This window comes from Saccopteryx leptura, chromosome 1 (genome assembly GCF_036850995.1).
Source record: "Saccopteryx leptura isolate mSacLep1 chromosome 1, mSacLep1_pri_phased_curated, whole genome shotgun sequence".
Classification (NCBI taxonomy): Eukaryota; Metazoa; Chordata; class Mammalia; order Chiroptera; family Emballonuridae; genus Saccopteryx; species Saccopteryx leptura.
The window spans coordinates 249052845-249079784 of NC_089503.1; the positions used below are offsets into that span (position 1 = coordinate 249052845).

The 26940-nt window shown below is 49.5% G+C and overlaps 2 protein-coding genes and 1 non-coding gene across 4 annotated transcripts; 1 reads left to right on the forward strand and 2 right to left on the reverse strand.

Moving 5' to 3' along the window:
• Window positions 1-21: 21 nt before the first annotated feature.
• SLC25A41 (solute carrier family 25 member 41) lies at window positions 22-7923 on the reverse strand. Its single transcript, XM_066360203.1, is given in 10 exon segments — window positions 22-261; window positions 694-830; window positions 1449-1613; window positions 2410-2552; window positions 2630-2799; window positions 6082-6189; window positions 6710-6740; window positions 6742-6860; window positions 7343-7495; window positions 7729-7923. Coding segments are annotated over 10 exon segments (1461 nt in total).
• Window positions 7924-12807: 4884 nt separating this feature from the next.
• LOC136390263 (U6 spliceosomal RNA) lies at window positions 12808-12911 on the forward strand. The gene has a single exon (XR_010748690.1). It is a non-coding gene; the product is annotated as a U6 spliceosomal RNA (small nuclear RNA).
• Window positions 12912-14422: 1511 nt separating this feature from the next.
• SLC25A23 (solute carrier family 25 member 23) lies at window positions 14423-26128 on the reverse strand. 2 transcript variants are annotated; one of them, XR_010746608.1, is made up of 11 exons: window positions 25412-26128; window positions 24160-24286; window positions 23508-23595; window positions 23107-23218; window positions 21733-21891; window positions 21495-21647; window positions 21208-21315; window positions 19564-19731; window positions 16570-16720; window positions 15310-15368; window positions 15049-15186 (listed from the first exon to the last, which is right to left on the reverse strand). XR_010746608.1 is itself a non-coding variant. In XM_066345242.1 (10 exons), exons 1-10 carry the CDS (start codon window positions 25565-25567, stop codon window positions 15002-15004), a joined length of 1407 nt encoding a protein of 468 aa, XP_066201339.1. In that variant the 5' UTR covers window positions 25568-26128; the 3' UTR covers window positions 14423-15001. The 2 variants fall into 2 exon arrangements, 1 of the variants encoding a protein (XP_066201339.1); XM_066345242.1 differs by lacking the exon at window positions 15310-15368 and having other exon boundaries at window positions 14423-15186.
• Window positions 26129-26940: the final 812 nt, after the last annotated feature.

The window sequence follows — 26940 nt, forward strand, 5'->3', positions numbered from 1 at the left end:
CCGCCGTGACGGACGGCAGGGTTAGACCAATGGGAGGCAGTCTCTGTCCACGGGCACCAATCGCAGCTCTGTAGGCGAGCGTCCAATCGGACTGCCGGGAGAAACACTGGGCGGGAGGCGCCGTGTGATCGATAGCTCTTGGAGGCAATGAGCTGCGGGCTGCCGGCACTGGGTTGGCAAATCGAGGCGATCCGAAAAGGCGGGAGGCCCAATGAAGCGGGAGTTCCAGAATCGCGGGGCGGCTTCAGAACCGATTGACCGCTCCAAAGAGTCAAGCGGACAGGAAGGAGGGGCAAAATGCTCCTTTGAACGGGATGAAGGGGCGCCTGGTGAGATAGTCGAGTACGCAAGCCAATGAATACGTGCGTAAGGCGGTTCTTGTAAAGATTGGCAGTCGTTTCAACCCAATCTCTGACGAGTTCTGGGTGATGCGCTTGGATTTGGACTGGCTTTCGATGTTAACCAGAATCCTTTCCTAGTCTTGACTTCTACGCCAATGGCTGAGCGACAGGGGATGGGGGGGGGGGGGGAGGAGAATGTTGTTAGGAGACTGACATCGCTTCGGACAAATGGGAATGAAGTAAAGGTGCCCAGTTTTGGTGGGAGCTAGTGGAAGCGCAGCTGCATTGGGGCGGAGCCGACCTCCAGACGGCGACGGGGGATTAGCTAGAGCGGGAGTGAGTGGCAGCTTACGTAGGCAGTGGAAACCGGCTGCCGGAATTCAGGCCAGACAGCAAGCAGGCTTAGCTCCCCGGGAACCTGGCTGGGTAGGCCAGGCACATGGCCTGTTTGAGGCCTTGGAGATCGGGTGCTTCCGGAGTTGAAGCGGCCTGAGAGCAAGAGAAAACGCAGGAATCCCGCTGTACCCCAAGGTTCTAGACTCAAGGAACTAGCTGCCCTGATGAACTAAGAGTCTTGGGCCATTGGTTCCCTCACAAGACTGAGGGATTTCAGACCCTAATTCCACACCCCACTTCTGCTTCACTTAAGGTCCTGGGACCCAAGCTCCAAGCTCCGATCCTAGGTTCTCAAGTTCTTTCCTGGACCCAGGCATCATCCAGGCTTGCCACTCAGTACCGAGGGTCCCAAAGTTCCCAGCAGATACTCAGGGAACGCAGATACTCAATTCCATTCTTGTACCCAACTATCCGTTCTGGGCCCAGGTATCCCAGACATGTCTAGCAGAAACCATCACTTTATTGCTTGTTTGACTTCATAGTCACTATTTTGCCCTGGAGCCAGGACAGACCACTATGTGTTAAACTGGAGTCCATAAGAGTTTCAGGCTGCACCCTGGGGAGCATCTTCTGACCCAGACCCCCAAGCCTGCTTTTCCTGAAAAAGACTTCCCTAAGGCGCAGGCCTGGAGGGCTCTTTGAGGCCAGGGGAGACTGGAACTCTTGTCCATTTTTGCCTCGGGTGTGTCAATTAGCTCAGTGCCTTTATACCCAGGGTTTTCTTCATGGCTTCATACACCATGTAGCTGATGCCACCTTCCGGCAACACCTTCAGTAAGGTGGGGGTCATACCTCGGTATAGCCCTGGCCAGCCCTGCTGGGCCAGGATCCGCTGGAAGACTCTGCACATGGTGGGATTTGAACCCTCCACAGTGTCTGTGGGTACAGGAACAAGCTCAGGGCCTGAGAGATACGTCGGCTGTCTGGGGGGGGGGGGCTGGGATGTTGAGGGGGGTGTGAAGCCAGGGGCCTGGGTGGAAGAGGTCAGTTGGAAAGGACTTTGGAAGACTTTTAGAGGAAATTGGTCAGTTTGGGGAGAGTGAGATCAATTCAGGCAGTAATTTTTAGGTTTCCTTTTCAGGAACATTTTAGAAAATATTGGAGCTTATCTAACTGATAAGATCTGTTAGAGATTTTGAGGAGTGTGCTAAGGAATAGTTTGGAGACATTTTCAAGGTGAAGATGGTTGACTAAGGACCTGTTCAGATGTTTGAGGATTGGTTTAGGAGCTGAGAGTCCATTCAAGGAAGTCATATTTGGGGAGTTTCTAGGGTTGTGGGGGAAGTGGTTATGAGTTTTGGGATATCTAAGGGTCAGATTTGGTGGATTTAGGAACCATTTTGACCTTTGGAGCCAATTGAGTGCTGGGTCTTATTTAAAGTTAGGAAGATCATTTTGGGGGTATATGTCTTGAGGTTAGTATGGGGGTCTGGGTCACATTTAGAGGGAGTTCGTGGGAATCATTTGGAAGATAGATGTTCATTTTTATGATTTTTAGTATTAATTTGAGGTGTGGAATCAGATTTGGGGATGAGTGTAAGTCAGTATGTTTGAGAGTCAGTGAAGTTAGCCAGGATCAGAAGTGGAGAGTTTGGGGATATGAGAATAAGGAGGTTTGGTGGAGGGGGGTGGGGAAAGGCACCTACACAGTGGCCACTAGGGCCAGGCTGACCTTGAGCCTGTATCCTGGTGCACACCAAAGTTAGTGGGTAACTGGCCATCTGACCACAGGTTGTGGACAGCGTCACTGACGACAGATTGACCAGGCCACTAGGGTCTGCCATGTCCCTGCCTGACTTCAGCCAAGCTGAGTATCTGTAAGAGAAAGAGGGACAAGAGGAAGCTTGCTAGGGCCTGGATTCACCCCATGCTACCCCCTCTGAAGGACCCACACCTCATAGACAGCCAGGTCAGTACAGGCATAAGGGATGATTCCGAGCATGTAGGGCAGGTAGCCACTATAAAGGGCACGGGTGCCCTCTTGCTCCAGGATCTGCCTGGCACAGTCCAGTAGCCCCTTGTATTGGCCCGTCCAGCGCAGGGTCAGCCATGTCTTCAGCACCTGAGGAGGGTAAGGAGTGAGGCAGCTGATTTAATTCTCTCAATGACCCTCAGCAATGGCCATTGTCCCTTCCAACAAATGAGGAAACTTCTCAGGAATGTGCAAAGCTGAGTGTCAAACCCAGAGAGCTCTCTGTTCTTTCCTTGGCCTGTGTGTGCTCTCAACCCACGGTTTAGAAGTTCAAGAGGCCAAGAGGGGAAGGGAAGTGATGTGAGCCAAAGGGGGTCTATGGCAGCCTCCACATAGTACCAAATGTAGCGCCATGGGAGTGCAGGCTCCAGGTGGCCAGATCTGCCAATTTTCCTGAAGAGCCAGAAATAAAAATTTTTATGAAATGCTCCAATATCAAAATATTGACAACTTTACATTTGCACAAAAGACAACACTAAGTGTGGGAGGCAGAATTCTAAGGTGGTTGCCATGATTTCTGCCTCCCCTAATATGCATGCTCTATCATAATGCCCCCCCACCTTGAATGTGAGCTAGATCTGTGAACATAATAAAATGTTACTCCCATAATTAGGTTACATGATAACGAAGGTGTCAAGATTTTGCAGATGCAATAAAGGACCCTAAGCAGTTGACTTTAAGTGAATCAGGAGAAATTGTTCTGGGTGGGCCTGACCTAATCAGGCAAGCTCTTTAAAAGATGTCCATTTTTTTTATTTTTTTATTTTTTTATTTTTCTGAAGCTGGAAACGGGGAGAGACAGTCAGACAGACTCCCACATGCGCCCGACCGGGATCCACCCGGCACGCCCACCAGGGGCGACGCTCTGCCCCTCCGGGGCGTCGCTCTGCTGGCGACCAGAGCCACTCTAGCGCCTGGGGCAGAGGCCAAGGAGCCATCCCCAGCGCCCGGGCCATCCTTGCTCCAATGGAGCCTTGGCTGTGGGAGGGGAAGAGAGAGACAGAGAGGAAGGAGGGGGTGGGGGTGGAGAAGCAAATGGGCGCTTCTCCTATGTGCCCTGGCCGGGAATCGAACCTGGGTCCCCCGCACGCCAGGCCGATGCTCTACCGCTGAGCCAACCGGCCAGGGCCAAGATGTCCATTTTTTAAATAGCAGAAGAAAAACTGGAAGCATCAGAGACACTCTCCGGTTGATCTGAAACAGGCAAACTGTTGTGGAGAGGACAACATGGCAGGAAGAGTGCTTGGCTTCTAGGAGCTGAGGATGTCAGTCCTACAACCAAAATAAACTGAATCCTGCCAACAACTAGGAAGCTTGGCAGAAGAGCCTCAGATGGGTTCATTGGTAGCCCGTTAACACCTTGATTCCCACCTGATGAAAAACCCTGCACAGATTGACTAGTCAGTGCTCATACATGACCCACAGAAACAAAAATCTATTGAGAGAAAAATCTATTGTTTTAAACTAATTGAATCTGTGGTTATTTGTTATGCAGCCAATGAAAGCAAATATACTTTGGAAGAAACTTAACCAGATGAGGGCAAGAATTATATAAAGAAAACTTTAAAAGACCATTATAGGCCTGACCTGTGGTGGCACAGTGGATAAAGTGTCAACCTGGAACACTGATATTGCTGGTTTGAAGCCCTGGGCTTGCCCGGTCAAGGCACATACGAGAAGCAATCAATGAACAACTAAAGTGAAGCAACTATGATCTCTCTTTCTCTCTCTCCCTCTCTCTCTAAAACCAACAAATAAAATCTTTAAAAATATATACCTTGCCTGACCAGGCGGTGGCGCAGTGGATAGAGCGTCACACTGGGATGCGGAGGACCCAGGTTCGAGACCCCGAGGTTGCCAGTTTGAGCGCGGGCTCATCTGGCTTGAGCAAAAAGCTCGCCAGCTTGGACCCAAGGTCGCTGGCTCAAGCAAGGGGTTACTTGGTCTGCTGAAGGCCCGTGGTCAAGGCACATATGAGAAAGCAATCAATGAATAACTAAGGTGTCGCAAAGAAAAACCGATGATTGATGCTTCTCATCTCTCTCCGTTCCTGTCTGTCCCTATCTATCCCTCTCTCTGACTCTCTGTCCCTGTAAAAAAAAAAAAAAAAAAAAAAAAAAAATATATATATATATATATATATATATATATATATATATATATACCTTAAAAAAAAAAAAAGTCCTGTAAAGCCTGACCAGGCAGTGGCACAGTAGACAGAGTGTCGGACTGGGATGCAGAGGACCCACATTCGAAACCCCAAGGGCTCGGCTTGAGCGTGGAGTTGCTGGCTTGAGCATGGGATTATAAACATGACCGTATGGTTGCTGGCTTGAGCCTGAAGGTTGCTAGCTTGAAGCCCAAGGTCCATTGGCTTGAGGAAGGGGTCATTTGCTCTGCTGTAGCCCCCTAGTCAAGGCACATATGAGAAAGCAATCAACGAACAACTAAGATGCCGCAATGAAGAATTGATGCTTCTCATCTCTCTCCATTCTGTTCCTATCTGTCTGTCTGTCTTTTCTATTTCTGTCACACACAAAAATAAGACCAGTAAAGAACATAAAAGGAGACTTGAACAAATGAATATATTCTTGGATACATAGACTCAATATCATATAAGTGACAACAATCTCTAATTTGTTTATGTAGTGAACACCATCCTAGTTAAAAACAAAAACCAATAGGTGATTTTGTCTTCTCAACTGTTGCATCTAAATATTCTATAGAAGAGCAGAGAACAATAGCCTGAAAAACTGATAAAGGAAAGAAGGATGGAGATTGATAAAAGATAACACCAGGCCTCAAAAATTAGATAGGCAGAACTCATGTACAACACCAAGAGTGAACACTAATGTCAACTGGTTTTTAGTTAAAAATAATGTATATTTGTACTATAATAATGTAATCTATATTGGCTTATTGTAACAAATGTCCCACCCAAATGCAAGATGTATGTAATAGTGGAAACTTTGTATATGTGCAGAGAGGTATATGAGAACTCTCCATACTTTCTGTTCAAATTTTCTGCTAACCTACAACTGCTCTACTAAATAGTCTATTCATCAAGAAAAAATTAAAATATAGTAGTGCATGAACAGACACCAGAGCAACAAGAAAGGCCAGAAATAAACCCAAATATAGACAAGTTTTATAAATTACAAAGGTGGCATCTCCAATCTCTGGGGAAGAAAGGATGGGATCTATTTTGTAAAGAGTGTTGTGGTGACCAGCTGGCCATCTGGAACACAAGTCTTATACACGTCTTACATGAAGGAGAAGGAAAGAGGAGGGGGAAGAAGGAAGCAAAGGCAGTAGCACTTGGCAACTAATTTTCATCTTGTTTCATCTAATGTGGGACAGGTATTCTCTTACCTCCATGGGGTTGATGAGTGTCTGGGAGGTGGCTGTAGCCAAGGAGCCAGCAAGAAGACGTTCCTGAAAGGGTGGGGACCCATGCACTTCAGAGAAGTAATTCTTACACTGGGACAGGAGAGAGGAGCAAGAGCAAATAACTAACCATTTTCCTACCTGAAACCCATCCAGAGAGAGAAGTCTGGCATCTGGAGGGTGAACGTGTGTCTTGGATAATGATCTGAGCTTTGGCAGGGGGTAGGGGTGGGTATAGGATAGGTTAGGGGTTGGGAAACTTTTTGGCTGAGAGAGCCATGAATGCCACATATTTTAAAATGTAATTCCGTGAGAGCCATACAACGACCCGTGTACATTATGCATTATCCAATAAAAATTTGGTGTTGTCCCAGAGGACAGCGGTGATTGGCTCCAGCCACCTGCAACCATGAACATGAATGGTAGAAAATGAATGGATTGTAATACATGAGAATGTTTTATATTTTTAACATTATTTTTTATTAAAGATCTGTCTGCGAGCCAGATGCAGCCATCAAAAAAAGCCACATCTGGCTCGCGAGCCATAGGTTCCCGACCCCTGGGATAGGTGAAGACTTGAGGGTGGGACTGGAGAAAGCAGACCATTCCCCACCTATTCAAAGATGGAGAACTTGATGGCGTACTAGAGCAATCTTGAGTATGTTGATACCATTGTCACGCCACAGGGAACGGAAGCCCCCCTCTTGGATCATGCTCCGTAATCCTCCCAACATATTCATGAAGTTTGTCTTGGAGGAGTAAACCTGGGGGTGGGGATGCCCCTGGCACTGTGAGAAGTCCTCCTCCCTATGGTCATCCCCATTCCTTCTCAAGCTCCTTCTTTGCTAGTCCTAGAATTCTCTAACCCAATGCAAACCCAAACCCAACATAAAGCCATATTCCAGTCACATCCATCTGCCTCTTCTCTCCAGTCCTACTTTGTCTTTGAAGCCATCCAAAGACCCCCAGCCCCAATTCCCTGATCCCTAACTCCAACCCTATCTATGGTCCCATTCTCTTTTCCCAGTTCAACTCCATGCCCCATTCCACGTTAGCTCCATCATCGTCCCCAACCCAAACCCCCACTCCATCCCCACCAAGCCTCCTCCTAACTTCAGCCATGTCCCAACCCCACCCTCCTACTTGCCTCCAGTTGCACCCCACCCCCATCCTGAACTCTATGCCCTCCACTTCTGTCCATCCCCACCCCGGCGGCTTCAGCACCACAGCCCCAACCCGCACACACCTGCATGAACTTGGCACTGTCCAGAGGGGCTGTGCCAGTGCGGGACGCCGCCCCAGCTATGGCTCCTGAGAGCAGAAACTTCCACAGTGCTCTCTCATTATTCACTTCCAGCACGTCCACAGGGACCATCAGCTGCTCTCCTGTGTCAAGTACCTGCAGGGCAGACCCAGCTCTTGCCCATGCTCAGCCAGGCTGGCACTACCTCCCCAGACACACCTGCAGGGCCCCTCCTGGTGAAAGGCCCACCCTGGTCCTCACTGTTTCAAGATGCAATTCTAGGTCTGCTCAGAGGGAAGTGGACTATGCAGAGGGGGTGGGCAGTATATATTTCTCCCCTGGAAGTTTTGGCTAAAGATACTGGGCAACCTGTAGTTCCCCAAACTCACCTGCTGTGATGGAATGTGCTGCAGGTTGTTTTCATACACATGCCCAAATACATATGCATACATATGTGTACCGCCTGGGTTCCAGAAGACGGGTGCGGATGAGGATGAAGCTTTGGAGAGTAAGGCCTTGATCCTTTTAAACACAGTCTGGACCCTTGAGCAAGGCTTCTGGGCTTCCTCAGATTTAGCTATCATGGCAGCTAGAGTCAAGACTTGAGGTTCAAATGCCTGGCAAGAGGTTTGCCAGCCAACAACCATGTAGGAGGGGTGCCTTTTAAATTTGGGTCCCAGGGGATAATGAGGTCACAGAGGCCCTTGTGACCTAGCTGGATATAGTGGGCAGAGTGAGGGTCTTTCCCACAAAGGTCCATATCTTAATCCCTCTAAACCTGTGAATGTGATATGCTACATGAGAAAGGGGGGATTAAGTTTGCAGATGAAATTTAGGTTACTAACCAGCTGATGGGGAGGTGGGCAGATTATTCTGGACCAATGTAATCTCATGGATCCTTAAACAGGGAAGAGTAAGCCAGAGCAGTGGGTAGTGGCATGATATGAGGTGAGAAAGACTTTAAGGCTATTGCTGGCTTTGAAGATGAAGGAGCCACCAGCCATGGAATTCAGGTGACCTCTAGAAGCTGGAAAATGCCAGGAAACAGATTCTTACCTGGAGCTTCCAGAAGGAGCCAGCTCTGCCAACAGCTTGATTTTAGCCTAGAGATCCATGTCCGGCTTCTGCCCTCCAGAATAGTGCATTTGTATTGTTTTAAGCCACCAGGTTTGGGGTCATTTGTTACAGAAGCCATGGGAAACTAATCACTGTGTTTCATTGTCATGGCAACAGGAGATGAAAGAGAGAATAGGACAGCTGTGGAGTTTGGGGGAGAGAGATACAGTTGCTCCCCAAAGAAGACAGAAATAGGTTTGGAGTCAGACCTGGGTTTGAATATCATTTTGCACACTTCTTGTTGTGTGACTTTGGAGTACCTGCCTTACTTCTCTGAGCTTCAGTTTCCCCATCTGGGAATTGGAAGTAATAATAAACTGTACCAGATAGTGTTGTCAATAGGATTTTACAACAGTCTTCAAAAACCTTGATGTCATCCCTGGTTCCTCCCTTTTTATTATGCTCACACTCTGGGCTTACAAGGGCACCAGCTTGACCCAGACGGCTCTGGCTCGATCCCAAGGTGGCTGGTTCAAGCCCCAGTCAGGGGACATATGAGAAACAATCAATGGCACAACTAAGTGGAGCGACGAGTTGATGTTTCTCTCCCTCTTCCTTCCCTCTGCTCTAAAAAAAAAATTCTGTGGGCTTAAACCTTCAGAGTATATCGAGAATCTGGCTGCTTCTTACCATTTTCAGGACCACCACCCTGGTCCAGCCCCATCATTGCTTACCTCCACCCTAGTCACCCCTCCTACATCCCGGTTCCTGGATTTGCCCTCAGTCTGTCCTTCCCACACCAGCCATCAGAGGGCACTTGTGAACACCTGTGTCAGGTTCTGTTCTCTGCCCACAGCCCTCCACAACTTGGGGTTAAAGCTCAAGTCCTCCCCATGGCCCACATGAGGCCTTGCACAACTTGCCCACCTTCACTTCCTGCCCTCACCTTCCCCTTTTCCACTCGTTCACTCTGCTCCAGCCACACAGGCCTCCTTCCTGTTCCTCCAACATGCCAGGCACAGTCCTACCCCAGGACCTTTGCTCTGGCTGTTTTGTTTTATTTTCTGCCTGGGATGCTGTCTTCCTAGACATCTCATGGCTCCCTCCCTCACCATCTTCAAATCTGTATTCAAATGTCTTGAATTGAATTGAACCTCCTTGGTCTTGGTTGGTTGGCTTAGCGGTAGAGCATTGGTGTGGTATGTGGAAGTCCCAGGTTTTGTTCCTGACCAGGGCACACAGGAGAAGTGCCCATCTGCTTCTCCACCCTTCCCCCTCTCCTTTTTCTCTATCTCTTCCCCTCCCACAGCCAAGGCTCCATTGGAGCAAAGTTGGCCTGGGCGGTGAGGACAACTCCATGGCCTCCACCTCAGGCGCTATTGCTCTGGTTGCAATGAAGCAACGGCCCAGATGGGCAGAACATCACCCCTTAGTAGGCATGCTGGGTGGATCCCGGTCAGGTGCATGCGGGAGTCTGTCTGACTGCCTTCCCGCTTCTCACTTCGGGGAAAAAAAAAGTCACCCTTTTGAGGTGTTCTCTGACCACCCTATTTAACATTTAATTAATTAATTAACTAATTTAAAGATTTTAAAAGAGGAAAGAGAGAGAAGCATCAGCTCTTAGTTGCTTCTCATATGTGCCTTGACCAGGCAAGCCTGGGGTTTCAAACTGGCAACCTCAGCATTCTAGGTCCATGCTTTATCCACTGCTCCACCACAGATCAGGCCCTATTTAACATTTAAATTTACCCTGCAGTATTTCTTTTCTTCCTTCCGGCTTTCATTTTTGTCCATAGCACCTTTGTTTTATACACTGCTACATATTTATTCACTTATGCTGTTTATTGTTTTTCTTCTTCCTATAGGAATGCAAGGTCAATGAGAACAAAAATTTTTGTCTCTTTCATTCACTTCTGTATCCCATGTCCAGAACTTCAATTGGCCCAAAGTAAAGGAATGAGATAACACATTAAAGGGCTTAGCACAGAGCTAGGATACATAGTGCTTACTCAATAAATGTAAGTTGTTTTCCTTTTTAAAAAAACATGTCAGTGGACACACCCTTTATTTTGTAGGTGGGAAAACTGAGGCTTAGAAAGAGAAAAGAATGTCCTGGCTGGATAGCTTGGTTATTTGGAGCATTGTCCTGAAGCACAGAGGTTGCTGGTTTGATTCCTGGTCAAGGCACATATAGGAACAGCTTGATGTTCCTGTCTCTCTATCTCTCTCCCTTCCTCTCTCTCTAAAATCAATAAAATAAACATTAAATAAAGAAAAAAAAGGAAGAGAAAAGAAGCTTATTTGGTGTCACACTGCATGTCAATTGCAGAGCCTCCTAAATTCCAGCCATGGTGTCATGGGATATAAGAATGCAGACAAGCCTGACCAGGCGGTGGCGCAGTGGATAGAGTGTAGGATTGGGACGTGGAGGACCCAGGTTTGAAACCCTGAGGTCACTGGCTTGAGCGCAGGCTTATCTGGTTTGAGCAAGACTCATCCCCTTGAGCCCAAGGTCGCTGGCTTGAGCAAGGGGTCACTTGGTCTGCTGTAGCCCCCTGGTCAAGGCATATGAGAAAGCAATCAATGAACAACTAAGATGCTGCAACATAGAATTGATGCTTCTCATCTCTCTCCCTTCCTGTCTGTCTGTCTCTAACTGTCCCTCTCTCTGTCTCTCTCTGTTTCTGTCTTAAAAAAAGAAAAAAAAAAGAGAGAATGCCGACAAAAGCCTGCGGTCCCAGGGTTTTTTGTTTTGTGTGTGTGTGTGTGTGTGTGTGTGTGTGTGTGTGTGTGTGTGTGTATGTGTGTGTGATACAGAGAGAGAGAGAGAGAAAGAGAGAGAGAGAGGAGAGAGACAGGGACAGACAGGAGGGAGAGAGATGAGAAGTTATTAATTTTTTGTTGCTGCACTTTAGTTGTTCATTGATTACTTTCTCATATGTGCTTTGACCAGGGGCACTACAGCAGAGTGAGTGACCCCTTGCTCAAGCCAGCGACCTTGGGCTCAAGCCAGTGACGTTTGGGTTCAAGTCAGCAACCATGGGGTCATGTCTGTGATCCCACGTTCAAGCCGGTGACCTCGGGGTTCAGCGCAGGCTCACCAGCTTGAACAAGGGGTTACTGGCTTGGCTGGAGCCCCCCAGTCAATCAGGAGCTCCTCCTGGTCAAGGGAGAAAGCAATCAATGAACAACTAAGGCGTTGCAACTATGAGTTAATGCTTATCATCTCTCTCCCTTCCTGTGTGTCTGTCTGTCTTGCTCTCTTAAAAAAATGTAGACAAGAAAATGGATGTTAACTGGTCTAATTAAATAAACTTAAAATGCTAACACTTGATGCCAGCAAGGTGGTAAATGCTAATTCTTTGTTGGTAGCTATGTAAATTACATAATAATTTTTCATGTGGCACAACCCTGAGATAGCAACATCCTTTGACCCACTCCTGAAAATTGGTGCTAAGAACATAATTCGGTGAAAGTACAAAATAATTAGCAAGACTTGATACCTTACTTGAGTTTGTGAAAAATCCTATCCATGAACATGCACATCAGTGAGCTACATAACAAATTATCTCCTCCTGCCCCGCCCACACACCATTACAGCAGCTAAAATGCAAAGAAGATGGTAACTTCAGTGTTTCTTATTATCTAATGTTGTAAGTGATATACCAGCACTTCTGTATTCTCTGGGTCATACAGACTCACCTTGGTACAATGAGAGGGGGATTACACAAGAATGGGAATACTAGAGGCAGAAGCCTTTGGGAGACATCTTGGAGGGTGACTGTCACAGTCCACTGAGGACAAAGTTTGGACATGTAAAGGCAGGCAGACAGAAAATAGAGTGATGGGTCTACAAGCTAAGGAACACCAAGGATTGCTGGCAATCACCAGAAGCTGGGAGAGGCAAAGAAGGACCCCTAGAGTTGTCAGAGAGAGCATGAGCATGCCAACACCTTGAATTTGGACTTCTTCCCTCTGGAACTGTGAGAGAATAAATTTCTGTTGTTTTATTCATAGTAGCCAAAATGTGGGAATAATCCAAGTGTCTACTGATGGATGAATGGATAAACATAATGTGGACTATCCATATAATGAAATATTACTCAGCCTTCAAAAAGGAAGCAAATTCTGATACCTGTTTCAATATAGATAAACTCTGAGGTCATTATGCTCAGTGAAATAACAGACAAAAACAAATACTGTGTAATTCCTCTCATAGGAGGTCCCTAGAAGAGTCAAATTCACAGACAGAAAGTAGATGGTGGGAACCAGGGGCTGGGGGAGGGGAAGAGGAAGTTAGTGTTTAACGGGGACAGCTTGGGAAGGTGAGAAAGTTCTGGAGATGGATGACGTTGCACAACGGTGTCACTGTATTTCACTCCACTGAAATGTACATTTGAAAAGGATTAAATGTGTTTGCTTCAGTAGCACACATACTAAAATTGCAGTGATACAGAGATTAGCATGGCCCCTGCTCAAGGATGATAGGCAAATTCATGAAGTGTTCTATATATTTTTTTTAAAAATGATTACAATCTTAATTTTTGTTACGTGTATTTTACCAGAATAAAAATACATCAATCTAAAATTTGTTGTTTTAGACTGTACTTGTGGCAACTTGTGGCAACAGCTCCAGAAATGAATACACTTATGTAATTAGAAACAATATGGAAAAAATTAGAAGGGCTCCTGACTATGAACTTCTCCTTGCCCCCACTTACAGATGTGGAGGCTGAGGCTCAAAGAGGGAGTCATTTCTTGCTCTCCTCCAACTGCGAGTAAAGGTCCATGTCCCTTCCCTGTGGGTATTTTGAGGGTGTCCCACATCCAACCACCCCTTTCAGTAAAAACCACAATAAAAGAGCTTAGAAAATGTATTTCTTTTGTTCTTTTTCTCTGAAATAACACACACAGGCAGGGAGGTGGGGTAGAGTATATAGATAGGGAGAAGTGGAAGCCCTGGGGGGGTGCGCCACCCCCCACAAACATCCCAGTTCCTTCTGTGGTCCTTTGATGGGTTTCTCCAAGGACTTGGGAGGAGCAGAGGGGGTGTCCCCCAGTTATCCTAAGTTCAAAATGCAACTGTAAAGTGCAGAATGGATCGGAGGGTGTTGGGGCTTGGGTTAGTCTTGAGGGTAGGAGGTTGAGAGGATGTCTGCTCCTCTCAATAGAAAAATAGACATGGAATGAGTTCTGGGGATTTGATTCACTTTACATAACTGATGCTTCGGTTTAGGAATGGTGGTCTATGTAGAGACTTGCTCCGGGCTTCCACCTCAGAAGCCTGAGGAGAGGCTGGTAGAGCTGGGGCTGGGGGAGGTGCCCTTAATGTGTTCCCAACCTCAGATAGCTTCATTGCCAGCCCCCAAGAAAGAGCAGCTAGATTCTTCAGAGGAACCCAGGCTCTGGGCTTTATCAGCTTATAAGGTGGGGAGTGGAAGACACTGAACAGGGGTGGGGGAAGCACTGGAAGGAGCAGTGTCCCCATAGGGCCCAAAGGTCTGGCCATGCTAGGGAAATGGGGGGGGGTATCCAGTGTCTGTGCAAGGAATGAGAGCGGCATCTAGTCATATCAGGACACTGAATAAGTCCCATGGGTTTTTTGGGGCCAGGAGGCCAGGACCTGGGGTTCCCCATAGGCTCTCAGGTTCGTGTTGTGGCGAGGAAGATCTCTGGGCTCTCTCATGTGTGTCTGGGACAGGGGACGTATGGGGTGCAGAATGCTGTGATCAGTCTACTGGGATCTAGACATGGGATCTGAGCCATTGGGAGCCAGTGTCTCTGAGGATTCAGGTCAGAATCCAGGGGCTGAGGGTTGGGATCCAATGCCTGGAACTGTCAGGGTCTGTGTTCTGTGGGTGGTTTCAGTATCCAGGGCCTACAGTGAAGGGATTGGGGAGCTAGCAACTGCAGTTGCTGGGACCCACTCCCTCTGGTACTGGGCTCTCACGATTGTGGTTTGGGGAGCCAGGATCCAGTATTTCTGGGCTTGGGGATCTGGAATCCAGTAGGTTGGGGGTTGAGGGTATAGTGGTTGAAATGTAGGGATCTGGCAGTTGAAGCAGAGGAATCTTGGACCCAGTGTTGAGTTAAAGAAATTCAGGAATCCAGTGGCTGGGAAGAGGGATCTGGGATCCAGTAGTGGGGGCTCCAGGATCTGGGCATTGCACTATCAGGAGTTGGTTGTTGAGGTGTCTCTTGATAAACAGAATCCAGTGGCCAGGCTTGGAAATCCAGGGCTTGAAGCATGGATGTCTGGGATCTGCATGGGGTTGGGGATCTGGGATCTAGGTCTTTAGATATGAGGATATGTGCTCCTGTGGTTGGGGTTTCAGGATTCATTAGCTGAATCATTGGGGATCCAGTGGTTAAGACATGGAGGTCCAAGACCCAGTGTGTGTGTGGGGAGGTAGAGGAAACAGGGAAACATGGGATCCAGTAGCTGGGACATGGGATGTAGGACTCAGGTCATTAAGTATGGGGACCCTGTGGTTTGAGTGGGAGGCACCTGGGATCCATAAACTGGGCTATCAGTCTCTAATGGCTGAGGTGTGGGGGACGTCATGATTGAGGTGAGGGGTTTTAGTGAGGGTGGCTCTTGGCCCCTCACCTGGATGTGACCCCCAGAGCCTGCTTCATGTTCTCGTAGACCACATAGGAGATGCTCACAGCTGGGATAACCTTCATGAAGTTGGGGGCGATGCCCCGGTAGAGGCCCGGTATGCCCTCCTGGGACAGGATGTGACGGATCAGACCCAGCATGGAGAGCTGAGGGGAGCCCTCGATGGAGGCTGGGAGGGAAGGGCCAGGTCAGGCCAAAGGTCCCCTCTCCCTTCCCCCTCACACTCCTCAGGGCTGTGCCAGATGGTTGATGCAGCCGGAGGGAGGAGGGTTAAACTAACAGCAAGACCTACCACTCAGAGTCAGAACTTCTACTGGCCTTGGAATGGACTGTTCACATTTTCATTTCAATCTAGAGGGCCCAAATTTGGGGACTATTAAAAACAGAGCAGGAGGCCCTGGCCGGTTGGTTCAGTGGTAGAGCGTCGGCCTGGCATGCAGGAGTCCCAGGTTCGATTCCCAGCCAGGGCACACAGGAGAAGCACCCATCTGCTTCTCCACCCTTCCCCCTCTCCTTCCTCTCTGTCTCTCTCTTCTCCTCCCACAGCCAAGGCTCCATTGGAGCAAAGTTGACCGGGGCGCTGAGGACGGCTCCACCTCAGGCACTAGAATGGCTCCCGCCACAATGGAGCAACACCCCAGATGGGCAGAGCATCGCCCCCTGGTGGGCATGCCGGGTGGATCCCGGTTGGGCACATGCAGGAGTCTGTCTATCTCCCCGTTTCCAACTTCAGAAAAAAAACAACAAACCCCCCCCCCCCAAAAAAAACCCTCCAAAACAGAGCAGGTATGAGTGTGTATAGTGGGAGAGGGCACAGAGGTGTCCTCTTCCTGGAACTCGACCCCACCCTCTTCTCCCAGCTAACTCTTACTCATCCTTGTAACCTCCATTCTACAACCAGCTCTTCAGGGAAGCCCTCCTGGTTACTGTAGTTTAAGTCAGGCTCCTTTTCCATTTTATTAAACCCCCAATTCAGACTCAAATGTGGAATGACTTATTCAGCATCTTTCTTCTTCTCCAGACTTTGAGCTCTTTGAGGGTAGGGGACCACATCTGTCTTATGTACTGATAACACCCAGCAAAAATCATAAAATACAAATGCTAAAATTCATTAAAAAATCCTCAAAATAGATTCAAGGGATAGTAGGAGAAGGCAGGGAAAGAACCCGTGGAAGAAAAATACAGAAAAACACAATAAATAATAACCAGCCTGGCCCTGCCCCTTGACCTCGTTCCTCACCTTCCCCTCACTGACCTAGCCTTGCAAATTAGATCTCAAGTTAAGGTCTACCAAACGGCCTCCCAGCTGATTGCCAGGGCCCTTTCAGCACTTGTTGCATCTGTTCTCCTACTTAAGGCAAAGGGCTCCCATTCCAGTGACACAAATGCATACACTGAGGCCCAGAGAAAGCCTGAGACTTGGTCAAGGACATCCAAATCCAGGAGGATTTCAGCCTGGGGTTCTATCTATCCAGGAGGAAGAGCTGGGAAAGGGGAGGTGGGACCCAAATTGTGAGACCTTTCCTGCTCCGTTCTCCCACCCAGGCCTCACCTTGGGCCTGCATACGGGTCCGGACCAGGGCCAGGGGGTAACTGGCTATCTGGCCACAGGTACTGGAGATGGTGCCACAGGCCAGGAGCACGAGGATGCCTGGGTCAGCCGAGTCGCGGCTGTACTGCTGGAGCCACTGGTTCTTCAGAGTCTGTCAGGAGTAAAGAGGGGAATAGGGTGGGTTGGAGGTGGGTGACACCAGGAGCCTGGCTTCAGAAACCTTTCTGGCTGGGTTCTGCACCCCGTGACAGCTGGTACTAGCTTAGCATTTTATACTCCTAGGTACCACACAAGTACTTTTCCTGCATCCTCTCACTCAGTCCCTACCTCTACCCTTTATGGTATATGGAATGATGGTCCTCCTACTGTCCATGCCCTAGTCCATGGAACATGTGAATATGGAACCTTATGTAGCAAAAGGGGCTTTGCAGATGGGATTAGGTTAAGGACCTTGAGATGGGAGATGATCTTAGACTCTCCAGGTTAGTTCAGGGTCATCACAATGGTCCTTATAAGAGTCAGAAAAGAAGATGTTATGATGGAAGCAGAGGTCAGAGAGAGAGAGAAAGGTTGGAAGATACTATGCTGCTGACTTGAAGATGGAGGATAGGCCCATGGGCCAAGGAATGCAGGCGGTTGCTAGAAACTGCATAAGGTAAGGAATCAGATTCTCTCCTTCAGAAGGACCACGAGCTTGATGTTAGCCCAGTGAGACCCATTTCAGACTTTAGTGCAGTGATGGATTAGTGATGTCTGGCTTGTTATGGAAAGAGTAAATTAGAAGCAAGTGTTTTTTACCAATATTGCCTTTACAATTGTAAATAAGATTTTCATTGGTCTGGAGCAGTATTTGCCAAATATGTGCTTAATGTGTTTTTAAGAGATGTTCTTTTGGAATGAAGTTATGATGACTAGATAAGTGTGGCCAACATTGGCCTAAAAAAAGTTGTTACTTTTCTGTGGAATTTCTCAGAGCTTTTAAGGGACTAACGTATATTTTGAAACTTCAAGATGGCACAGGGTTTCTCAAACCACTTAGACCTTCAGAGTCCTTTTTTTTGGTGAAGAATGGATGAAATAAGGTTGTGTCTTACTTTTGCTCACAACTCTCAACGGCTTCTCGTTGTACTAGGGATAAACCCAAACTCTTTCTCATTGAGTCCTTGCTGACTCTTCAGTTCCCTCCAGCTACTCAAGACTTCCACTCTGCCAACAGGCCCAGGTCATTCTGCTTTGGACCCTGGCATTCACTGTGCTCTCTGTCTTGTTCATACATATATCCCTCCCGACATATGGTCAAATCATTGCTGCTCCAAGGTCACTTCTTTTTTTTGCATTTTTCTGAAGTTGGAAACGGGTAGGCAGTCAGACAGACTCCCGCATGCGCCTGACCAGGATCCACCCAGCACGCCCACCAGGGGGCGATGCTCTGCCCATCTGGGGCGTCGCTCTGTTGCAACCAGAGCCATTCTAGCGCCTGAGGCAGAGGCCACAGAGCCATCTTCAGCTCCCGGGGCCAACTTTGCTCCAATGGAGCTTGGCTGTGGGAGGGGAAGAGAGAGACAGAGAGGAAGGAGAGGGGGAGGGGTGGAGAAGCAGATGGATGCTTCTCCTGTGTGCCCTGGCCGGGAATCGAACCCAGGACTCCTGCACGCCAGGCCGATGCTCTACCACTGAGCCAACCGGCCAGGGCCCCAAGGTCACTTCTAAGAGACATTCCTAGACCTGTCATCCTATCCGCAGTTACTTTTAAAATTTATTTATTTATTTGTTTTTAGAGAGAGAGGAAGGGAGAAGGAGAGAGAGAAAAACATCTATTTGTTGTTCCATTTATTTATACATTTATTGGTTGATTCTTTATATGTGCCCTGACTGGGGTTCAAATTCCACAAACTTGGGATATTGGGGAGACTCTCTAACTAGTTGAGCTACCTGGTTAGGCATTGTTATTTTCGATTACACACCCTGTTTTATTATCTTCTGAGAGTGTATCAGGATCTAAAAGTACTTATTTCCTGGTTGGCTGGCTTCCTAGTTCTTTGAAGTGATATCTAGGAGGGTGAGGACTGTGTTGTTCTCATTTGATGCAGCTGCCAGCCCAGTGCCCAGCACATATAGGTGCTTAAGTGAATGAATGAATGAATAAATGAGTGAATGAATGAATAATAGCCACGTCTTATTTGGCTGCATAGATGCTGGGTGCTGAGAGGGCAGGTATGGATGGCAGATATGAAAGAGATCTTAGATCAGGACCAGCTACATAATTTGTGGGGCTGAGTGAAAAAAATATATATGAAAATATATATGTGAAGTTCCTCTTTCAGTAATTATTAGGAATTTCAAGATGGCAACAGCAGAGATTTGAACCAAGTAAGGGGCCCTTCTGAGTCAGGACCCATAGCTGTCTGCCCATGAAGCTGACCCTGCCCTGGATACAAAGATTTTGGGGGATGCCTGGAAATATCTGGGGCTGTGCTAACTGAGGAGGACCTGGTGATCCCACCAGGAGAGGGTAAAAGCAATGGACGAGGCTCTCGGAAGAGAAATAGCAAAACTCCCTGTGTTAGCTTTTCCTGATAAAGGCCCCAAGATGCTGAAACAGGGTGTGGATTTTACGGTGACACATGCTGAAATAGGCAGACCCTGAAGAAGACTATGGCCTGGGGATGTAGGCTGGGTCTAACACAAGCTATGGGGCAAAACAGACATCTTTGAAGCTCATCTTCACTTGCTCTCGTGATTCTGTGAGCTGGAGTGGGCCCTTCCTGAGACTCTGGAAAGCTGAACCACAGTGGTAAGTGAAAGAGTGAGGGCTGAGCCACAGTGGTAAGTGAAAGGGCTCCCCAGGACCCCCAGGTCTGCAGTACTTCTCCGCCCCAGGATTGTTTCCCTTAGCTCTGGAGGTCAACTGAGTCAGCCCCACAGGAAAGGGGAGGCCCATGGGCAGATCCCGGAGGGAATAAGAAAGAAGAGAGGGGCAGGTTGCCCACAGACCTCATAGACAGCCAGGTCGATGCCCGCGTAGGGAATGATGCCCAGCACGTTGGGCAGGTAGCCACGGTAGAAGGCGCGGGGCCCTTCTTGCTCCATGATCCGCCATGCGCAGTCCAACAGCCCCTTGTACTGGCCCGTCCGGCGAAGGGTCAACCGCGTCTTTAGTACCTGGGGAAAGCCCAGTTATCCCTGGAATGCTGCCTCCAGAATCACTACCTCCAGGAATGAAGACACCTAGAAATAGCTATTCCTGATATGGGTTACCCTGAGGATAAGCAAATTTTAAAAACCCACTTTCTCTAGAATCTTCTGCTTTCCCTAACCTCTATATTTAGGAATGGTTACACCTCTCAGAGTTGCATGTGGCAGCCACTGCTGTCTTCCAGTACCTTGGTCCCTTTTCCCTTAATAATAGAAATCATAAAATTATGTCCCCTAGCCTTTACAAACAAAGACAACATTTCTCAGCTTCCCTAGGTGTGGGGCAATGTGATTAAGTCCTAGCAGAAGAAGAGGTATGTGTGACTTTCAAAAAGCATCCCGGCCCTGGCCAGTTGGCTCAGTGGACAGAGCGTCAGTCCCATGTGCAGATGTCCTGGGTTTGATCCCTGGACAGAGCACACATAAGAAGTGACCATCTGCTTCTCTTACCCTCCCACTGCCCCTTCTCTCTTTCTTTCACTCCTGCAGCCAGTGACTCAATTTGATCGAGCATCAGCCCTGGGTGCTGAGGATAGCTCCTTGGTCTGAGTGCTGGCCACCAATGGGAGCTGCTGGGTGGATCCTGGTCAGGAGGTATGCAGGAGTCTATCTTGCCTCTTCTTATTTAGAAAAAAAAAAAAAAAAAAAGCATCCTTCAAAGCAGAGAGATGTTCTTTTCTTTGTCTATTTTTCTTCTTGGCTGGAATGTATATGTGATGACCAGAGCACAAAAAGCCATTTTGGTCCACAAGGTGGATGCTACGTGCTCAGGTAGTAGAACAAGAGAGTGGAAGGAACCTGAGTCTCTAACACTCTGAAGCCACATACCAGCGCCAAACAGCTCACCTCCAGACTTCACTTATGTGATTGGAGTTCTCCATAATTCAGAATTCTTCCTGATGTACTACACAACCTGAAACCTGGAATGATTTATTTAAAAAGTTTTTTGGGTTTTTTTTTTAGATTTTATTTATCCATCTTAGAGAGAGAGAGAGAGAGAAAGGAGGGAGGAGGAGCAGGAAGCATCAACTCCCATATGTGCCTTGACCAGGGGAAAGCCCAGGGTTTCGAACCAGCGACCTCAGCATTCCAGGTCAACACTTTATCCACTGTGCCACCACAGGACAGGCTAAAAACAGTTTTACCTAGAAATGATTCCCCTACCTGGAAATCAGCACCTTAGAAAAGGTATAGCCATAAATGGCTGGCCCCCACAAGGCTGTCTAAACAGTTATGACCAACACCACCATCCCCAGAAGTCACATCTCAAAGAGTAGTACCCAGAGAGGCTACACATGAAACAGCACTGCTGTCATAAGCTACAGTCTAAATCAGAGAGAGCCAAAGTTATCATTCCAATGCATATCACACCACAATGTGGAACAGTTGCAATAGGCCCTCCTACCCTGCAGTGGGACCTTGGTCAGGATCCCTCCTTCTCACCTCCATGGGATAAATGACAGTTTGGGCTGTAGCGCCAGCCAAGGATCCAGCCACAAAGCGCTCCTGCACATGAAGTGTCTCCTGCTGCCCCCGAATGGCCCGCTTGATCTGAGGATGGGAGACATGGCAGTGGGTAGGATCTCAAGGGTTGAATTTTCTGTGCACTTGGGCCTCCCCTCTACTATCCTCCTGCCATGGGCATCATCCAGGGGAACAGATGTCTACTCCTTGGGACCTCAAACCAACCCTGTAGATCCTAGCTCATGTCTCCTCACACCTGCCCCCACCTGCTCATAGGCCATGAACTTGATAGCTGACTCAGGTGCAATCTTGAGCACGTTGATCCCATTGCCACGCCACAGGGAACGCAAGCCTCCCTCTTGGATCATGTTCCGTAGTCCCTCCAGAATGTTCAGCTGGTTGGTGTTGGAGGCATGGACCTGGGCAGGGAGACAAGGAGACTTTGGAGTTCCCTCCAAGGGTCTAGGACTAGGCTAGGGTGTGGGTCTCTTTAAGGCCCCCTACCTGCATGAAGACCTTGAGGCGGTCCAGAGGGGCTGTGCCTGTCCTTGACACAGCGCCTGCCACTGCGCCGGCCACCAGCTGCTTCCACCACATGCCAGTCAGCTTCTCTTGCTCCGAGAACTCATCGGGAACAGTGAGGCACTCACCAATGTCCAGGACCTGAGGATGCAGTGGCAGAGAGTTATACATCAGCTCTAAGTGGGGGTGTCTTAAAGAATCTCCACACAGTCCATCAATGAATCTTGCGTCGAGAGCCCAGAAGATTTTTACCAGATCCCACCAAAGTATCCAAGTCAGTCATCTCCCATGTAAGATCCTAATATTCTTCCTTGGAGACCTCGACCAAATCCCATTAAAGGATCTGCCTTTATTAAAGGATATCTCTGCAAAGTCAATGAGATCCCACTGAAGGATCTCCCATATAAGGATCTGAGAAGGTCAGTCCAGGGCCTGACCTGTGGTGGCACAGTGGATAAGGTGTCGACATGGAACGCTGAGGTCACCAGTTTAAAACTCCAGGTTTGCCTGGTCAAGGCACATACGAGAAGCAACTACTGTGAGTTGATGTTTCCCACTCCTTCCCCCTACCCCCTTCTCTCTCTCTAAAATCAATAAATAAAATCTCAAAAAAACAAAAATCCTTCCAGGGCCACACAGATCCTACAAGGGACCTTCCATGTAAGGAGTCCAGTAGATCCCTCCCAAGGCCTCACCAAATTCCACAAAGATTTCCTCCACAGGACCACCGCTCCTCTAGAGTCATCTTACAGACTTCTCAGCCAAGTCCCTCCATGAATCCCCTCATGAATCTCTGGACCTCCCAAGAAGATCTCACCATATCCCACAAATGCATCCCCTCCAAATGCCATCAGTTCCTACCACAAGCATTACTCATGAATTCCCACCCAGGAAATGGCAACCTGGAGCACCCCTCCCAAATTCTAGTGGACCTCTTTGGACCCTTCGAAGACAGTGGCTTATTATCTTGTCTTTTCAGCAGCAGAATCTTTAATTGAGGCACTTAAAAACCAGAAGGGGAGCTGTGTGGGTTGAGGGTGGGAGGCCAGGTGTCCCATCTAATGAACTCTTTCTTCCCTGTGTTCCCAACCCCCACAGCCTGCTCCCAGAGGCTGCACAGCAAGCCTGAAGAACTCCAATCAGATTACAGAGAACACCTCAAGTGGGTCCTCAGTCCCTCAAGTTCCAAATAGAGGGAAAAGGAGCAGAGTGTCATCCCTCAGCTGCTCCCAGAGCCTCCTCCGTCTAGAGCATCCTGTCCCAGCCCTTCTATGCCCTGGGGAGACCAGAGTTAGGCCCTCAGGAAAGAAGGAAGAGGGCTCAGCCACTAGGCTGGGAAAGCCACCCCCACCTCACCGTGGAATGCTTCCAGAAATAGAGTACATCTTCCACATTCTCCAGTGAATGCAACAGGAAGTGGTCACGCCATTCTTGCCAGTCGATGGTCATAGTGCCATCACGGTCCATGCTGAGGGGTGGGACAGAATCAGTGACTGAGGCTGAAGGTGGTTGGAGTGAGGTTCTGGTTGAATTTGAGGGTAGATCAAGCTTGTCTGCATTGAGAGCTTGCCATTTTACAGCAGGGGAAACTGAGGCTCAAAGAGGTGAAGCAACTGGTCCAAGATGGTCCTTACTCCAAAGCTCAACTTTTCAGTTCCAACCTCCCTCCGGTACTGGGCATAAGGCCCAGAAGCTCGAGGTGGCTAAGGGGTCCCGGGAATCAGAGTTACCTAGGATTCTTGATCCTAGCTACTCACCTGTGTAGAATTTTCTCTGCCTGCTCCAGGGAGATAGAAATGCCTAGAGCTCGGAAACTCTGCTGGATCTCAGAGACATCAATGTGACCTGACAACCAAGGTGGGGAAGGGTTTATCTGTGTTTATGCGGTGCCTTGGACCAAGGAGCAGGATAGCTTGCAACGGGAGTGGTCTAGCAAGACCAGGGGGTCCAGAAACCCAGGGTGAGTTTTGTGGCAGGGTTGGAGAATCCCTGACCCATTGGGATCAGAGTAGTTGGAGTGGGCAATGTTGGGGGTCCTCTGTTCCATGAATGAATGACGGTGTGAATGTAGGGGTAATTATGGGGCTACTACAGCATAGGGGATCAAGAGGTTTATTGGAGACCTAGAAGATGCTATGGGGAGGGGAATCTCTGTCCCATAGGGAATCTAGGAGCAATAAGGGGGATCTTTTTTTCCTTTGAACAATCTAAAGGTAATAATAGGAGTCCCACTCTAGAAAGGAAAGGAGGTAGAATGGGCTGGCTGGGCCCCGAACCACCTAGCTGGGGGTGAGGAGGGTTCCTAAAATAGCCTGTGAGTCATCAGGGAAAAGCAGCCTCTTCCCTCCTCCCAGCATCACCAGTTCTAACCCCATTGGCATCTTGGGGGTAAAGATCCCTAGGCTTTACCATCCTGGTTCCGGTCCAGACTGTGGAACAGAAGCAGCAGGCGTTGTTCCCGCTCCTGCAGGTATTGGGTAAACTCTTCCAGGTCCAGCCCGCCATCTGGGTCAGCACCACCCTCTGGGGAAAAGCCCTGGCAAAGGGGAAGGGACAGAGGAAGCTCTAGGAGGCCGTTCCCTCATCAGGAGAGGGCATAACAAGCTTATAGTCCAGGAACCCAGGGCCCCCAGCACCTAGAGGACAGGGACAGGAGAAGTCATCCCCTCCCTCCATCAGTTCACTTCTCAGCAAGATGTCCAAGGCCACATTAGGGCTGTAATGTGGACAGCGGATGCCCAGTTTTCCTGGCCAGCAAATTGAGGTTCTCCAAGGTCAAGTAACTTGTTCAAGGTTACAGAGCTTGGAAGTGGGAGATAGCCTTGGGCTCTTGTCTCTGAAAGCCTGTCCTCCCAGCTGTCTCTTAACAAAAACCTGTCTCTGTGGCAGTTTCAAGGGTTTCCCCTAGAGATAGCTTTCTAATGGAAGATATGGGGCAATGACAGATCTAATCAGAGCAACTGTGGGGCTTTTCCTTTCCCACCTGGAAAGTGGGAGGCTGGACTGGAGGTGTCAAGATGCTACAGAGCCACCCCAGTGGTATCTGGTGCTACAGGTATGGGGACACCTGCAAGGGCCCAGGGACAACTTCATGCTTTGGATAGGTGCACTGTTCATTCTCAGCTGAGGGTGGTCTCATACAGGATTGGGGCAGTCTGGGGTATTGAGCCAGGCCTGGGAAAGGGCAGGAATGTAAACACAGAGCCTGGGGCAGCTGGCTGGGAGGGCAGTGGTGCCCAGAGGAGGGGAAAGAGGAGATTGCTGTCTCTTCGTGGTGGGAGCAGAGTATGTCTTGGGCTGTGCAAAGAGTTCACAGAAGGGTGTGTCAGGGGCAGTGGGCAGGAAAGCAGATCGGACTCTATTCTCAGGCAGACAGCCCCCACCTCCAGGGTATAAGGTGGGGGGCAGGGGATCCCAGCCAAACCACAGGCTCAGGGCCTCCGGAGCCCTGTTTTGAAAGAACTTGTGAGGCTCTGACACGGGTGGACAAGGGGAACGGATCAGAGATGTCCAGGTTGGGCACAGGTGCTGGAGTCCAGCCACAGGCAATTCCTGGCGGCTCCTAGAGCTCCATTCAGGGGCTAGGGTTACCAGGCGCCCGCAGGGCGAGAGAGCAGCTCGCCAGGGCGGGGAGGGGGGGGGGCTGTCCCTGTGGGGGTACCTGTTGGGCGCCTTGGTCCGGGTCGCCCCTGCCCAGCCGGGCCAGTCCCTGGCGCAACTCATGCACGTCCACGCGGCCGTCCTTGTTACTGTCCAGCTCCTCGAAAAGGCGACCCCAGCGCTGCCGCCGCTCCGCGTCCCCCGGACCCCCCCGCATGGCGCCCTCCGGGGGGGGGGAGGGAGGGCCAGCAGTGGCGGCCTCAGCCAGGGCTTCGCCGCTCCCCTCCCCCCCCCGGGGCCCGGCAGGGCCAGCTCCTCGGGCAACGCTACCGCAGCCTCCGCGCTGCCTGCTTGGCTCTGGCACTTGCTAGAGGCAGTGACTGCTAGCCGTCGCCACCCGCGTCAGAACTTGCGTCGCCTCCCCCGACCGTCCGGGAGGGGGAGGGAGGGGCTGGGGGCGGAGCTGGGGTGTGGGGAGGAATGACTGGGATGCCAGGGTATGGCATAGCCTAGGGAGCATCGGGGTTCATTCTGGAAGAGGGGCTAGAGAGATCAATGTTCTCAGTTCTGTTTTCAGTGTTCTGCTTCTGCGTGCCTCACTTTACCCTCTGCCCAAGGGGGAAAAGTAGGGAGAAGTCAGGAATTAGGTTTCGTAATCTCTTCCCATTGACCTCACCCCCTATTAATCCTTTTCAGAAACTAAAGTTCTCATTTTCCCCAGACATACTCAAGAATCAACCCAACGCCATCTAGCCTTCCATCTGCCCGCCCGCTCTCATTCACATTGACCCCTCGGCCACAGAATGAAGAGCAAGACGCGGCTCTCTGTTTCTACCTCCCGCCCGTGCGACTTCTTTCCCGGTCTTACTCAGACCAGGAAACGGAAGATCAACACGCAGCGCGGCGGCGAAGTCGGTTTTCCATTGGCCAGAATTACCTGAGCTGTGCCGGCAGATCCCACCCTGCCCACCTACCCTGGGCAGTCTCGGGCTCCACCTCCTTCCGCTCGGCCGGCAGTCTTAAAGGGGCCGGGGCCCCATTCAGACGCCCGGCTGACCGCTCTCTCCAGACCCGCCTGGGGGGGGGGGGGGCGGGGTCACAATGTACCAGGCGCAGCTGGGGACCCGCACAGGGTAGCCGAGCACAAGAGGCGGGACCCCAGCTCGTCGCTCTTACTGCATCTGCTGAGTATCCCTCCGACTAGTTTCGGGCGCAGTTTCTGGATTCATCATTAGGGGGAGGAGCGCCCAGATCACTAGACAGCGAATAATAATAATAGCTAACACGGATTCAGTGCGTTGTACATGCCAGACCTTTTACTCACCTCTCGTGTCGTCCTCACCAAAACCCTATAAGGTAGGTGAGACTGGCTTTCCCTCTTCCTGGATGAGAAAACAGGAGGCTATGGCGCTTTCTCCAGTCCACATGCCCAGTAAGGGCAAAGCAGGAATTTACCCAGACATGGGATACTTATCCATCACTTTATACCCTAAAAGGGATTGATTTCCCCTTAACCATCACACTTCACCCTAGGGTCCCAGGAGGAGGCCGTCTTATTAACGTCATTCTTTATCCAAAGATACAGCGTGA

Bases quoted from the DNA above. Each gene is read 5' to 3' on its own strand.
- SLC25A23 (XM_066345242.1), bottom strand. From the start codon at position 25,567: ATGCGGGGGGGTCCGGGGGACGCGGAGCGGCGGCAGCGCTGGGGTCGC. The intron at 21,892-23,106 runs GTGAGGTGGGGG...CTGCATCCTCAG, and splicing joins ATTTCTGGAAGCATTCCACG to GTCCTGGACATTGGTGAGTG. The intron at 16,721-19,563 runs GTCTGTGGGCAA...TACTCCTGACAG, and splicing joins TCGACCTGGCTGTCTATGAG to ACTCTGAAGAACCAGTGGCT.